Source organism: Apis dorsata, unplaced genomic scaffold (genome assembly GCF_000469605.1).
Source record: "Apis dorsata unplaced genomic scaffold, Apis dorsata 1.3 scaffold_56, whole genome shotgun sequence".
Classification (NCBI taxonomy): domain Eukaryota; kingdom Metazoa; phylum Arthropoda; class Insecta; order Hymenoptera; family Apidae; genus Apis; species Apis dorsata.
The window spans coordinates 676,076-678,510 of record NW_006263356.1 but is presented as its reverse complement, the minus strand read 5'-3'; the positions used below and the strand labels follow the sequence as shown (position 1 = coordinate 678,510).

At 21.0% G+C, this 2,435-nt stretch overlaps 1 protein-coding gene across 1 annotated transcript in view; it reads right to left on the bottom strand.

Annotated features, from left to right (window-relative positions):
• Nucleotides 1-1,580: 1,580 nt before the first annotated feature.
• LOC102678834 (girdin) overlaps nt 1,581-2,435 on the bottom strand; it is a 7,424-nt gene continuing 6,569 nt past the window's right edge. The window contains exons 19-21 of the mRNA XM_006609413.2: nt 2,359-2,434; nt 2,040-2,146; nt 1,581-1,955 (exon numbers count right to left, since the gene is read on the bottom strand). Of these exons, the coding sequence (XP_006609476.2) occupies nt 1,719-1,955; nt 2,040-2,146; nt 2,359-2,434 (420 nt within the window). The 3' untranslated portion in view covers nt 1,581-1,718. The remainder of the gene's footprint in view (nt 1,956-2,039; nt 2,147-2,358; nt 2,435) is intronic.

The following is a 2,435-nucleotide window of genomic DNA, read 5'->3' as shown; positions in this document are numbered from 1 at the left end:
GCGAAATTTTTTGCTTTGCCCTCGTCGTCGACAAGCTCGTCGAAGGGTAAGTTAGAAAAGACGGGGTTGAGAAGACGGGTTTGAAGTTTATCTTGCAGGATTATAATATTCATCTTATATTTTTTATTTAGCGAAAATTTATTTATGAAATTATTAATATAATTCATCAAAAAATATTTTAAAAAATTAAAATAAAAAAATTTATTATTTAAAAAAACGATGAAATAATTAATATATTATTATATAAAATAGGAAACATATTAATGATTAATAATAATAAAATAAATCTAATTTTAAATAAATAAATATATAATATAAATACTCGTATTTTGTTCTTTTCAAAAAAGAAAAATTTTTTATATTGTACAATAGTTTTTTATCTATTTTTCAATTTATTACTTAATGAATTTTCAAGTTTATATTTTTTAAACATATTGCTTATGATATAATCTGATATTTTAATCAATATTAATAGTTTAAATTTTTATTAAAATTCTCGTTATAAAAGAATTTTTTAACTTCGGTTTATAAATATTCATTTTTGCATTTAATCTTCTATTTCTTTTTTAACAAATAAATTAAGAAAAAAAATGTTAATATCCGACTTATGAAATAATGATATAATTCTTTAGATACACATCATATGCAAAATTTCGAGGCCTGAAAAATAATTGAGAAAGGATTCGAATATACGGTAATCAACTTTTTTCATTAGAATTTTTTGCTCCCGACTCATAGAAAAATAGCAAAAAATTATGAACTACTACTCTCAATGTGAAACTCGTGAGATTTTATCAAGATATAGTTCAACTTTCTTCGGTTAAAAGATACAACATGATGAACAAAAAATATAAAAAACTATTTTTCATTCATTTTTCTAAAGTATATTTTATATTTATATGATTATATATTCTATTGTAATAATTAGAATTCTAATTATAGATTAATCTAAAATCTAATTATAGATTATTCATTGATTTTATATTATAACATTCATGAACATTTGCATAAAATTATGTTTAATTTAGATTTATTAATTTTAAATATTAATATATACATATATTTATATATGTATAATATTTCTTTATTAATGTTTAATATTATATTTTATATTATGTTTTATATTATTTATACTATTATTGGATATAATTAAAAAAGAATACATTTTTTTTTTTTAATATTTATAATTCTGATATTTTAAGTTTTTTATAAATGCGAATGGCAGTAAAATTAGTATAATTAGTTTAATGACTGATAATTAAAAACTAATTAAACGACAATACTCAATATTTAGATTCATACTTAATACTATACATAATCGTTACATCATTCTTAAAAAAAAATATTCTCGCATTATCACTTACAGACTATACATTTACATAGTACATTGTTGATTATTTATCAACTTTTATATATATTAAAATAAATGCATAAAGTCGTATTAAAAAAAAGACATATTCAAATATTTAAAATAAATATTAAAGTCACATTTGACATAAATTGTCAATTATTATATTATCATTATAAAAACTTTCTAGGAACTCGTAAACATTCAATTAAAATTAGTAGTATATGAAGTCTTAACATTTATACGAATTTATATAAAACATTCATTGGATTACAATGATAAATAATCTATTTATATTATTATATAATATTAAAAATGCAATTTTCGTAACAAGCACGCAAATAAATGGAAGCATGCAAATAATATAAAATCATACACAACCATATTCGTACCATACTTGATTGCCTGTTTTTGAATCTTTATCCACAGGCGTTTCCATCATTGTTTCCTCTTGTGCTACATTCTTCATTCCGCTATTATTAAGATTTTTTGATTCATTTATAACTGCTGATACTTTATTATATATCAGAACCGGTCGTGGTTCTACTTGCACCTCCGATCTTGAAGTTTGTTCTAACAATATAGAACGTCTATCGTCTCCCTGTTCCTATAATAAGCATTTCATATACAAAAAAAATATTTTATTAGAAAAAAAACTTATAGAATTATAAATTAATAAATTTATACATACTGGTAATGTGCTTGATGGTGGTGGAGAATCATCCGTATAATACACTGTTCTTCTAGTTCCTGGATGACCAAGAGACAATGCATCCGATCCAAGACCTCTAGCTGATCCTAAAATTAATTATAAACATTCCTTATTAATAATATTTTTTTAAAAAATAATATTTATTTAAAAAAAATATTTATTTATAAAAAATAAAATAATATAAATAAATAAAAAATAATTTAATAATTGTGTTTTTTATTTTAATGCATGAAATATATTTTGCTGTATTTTATTACTGCAATTAAACAGCTTATATATTTTTAAATTGCATCTTTACCTGCTATGCGATGATCTTCTGTACTAGCATCGGAATCATTTCCACCAGATTCTGATTCATAAGTTTTTCCTTCTGAG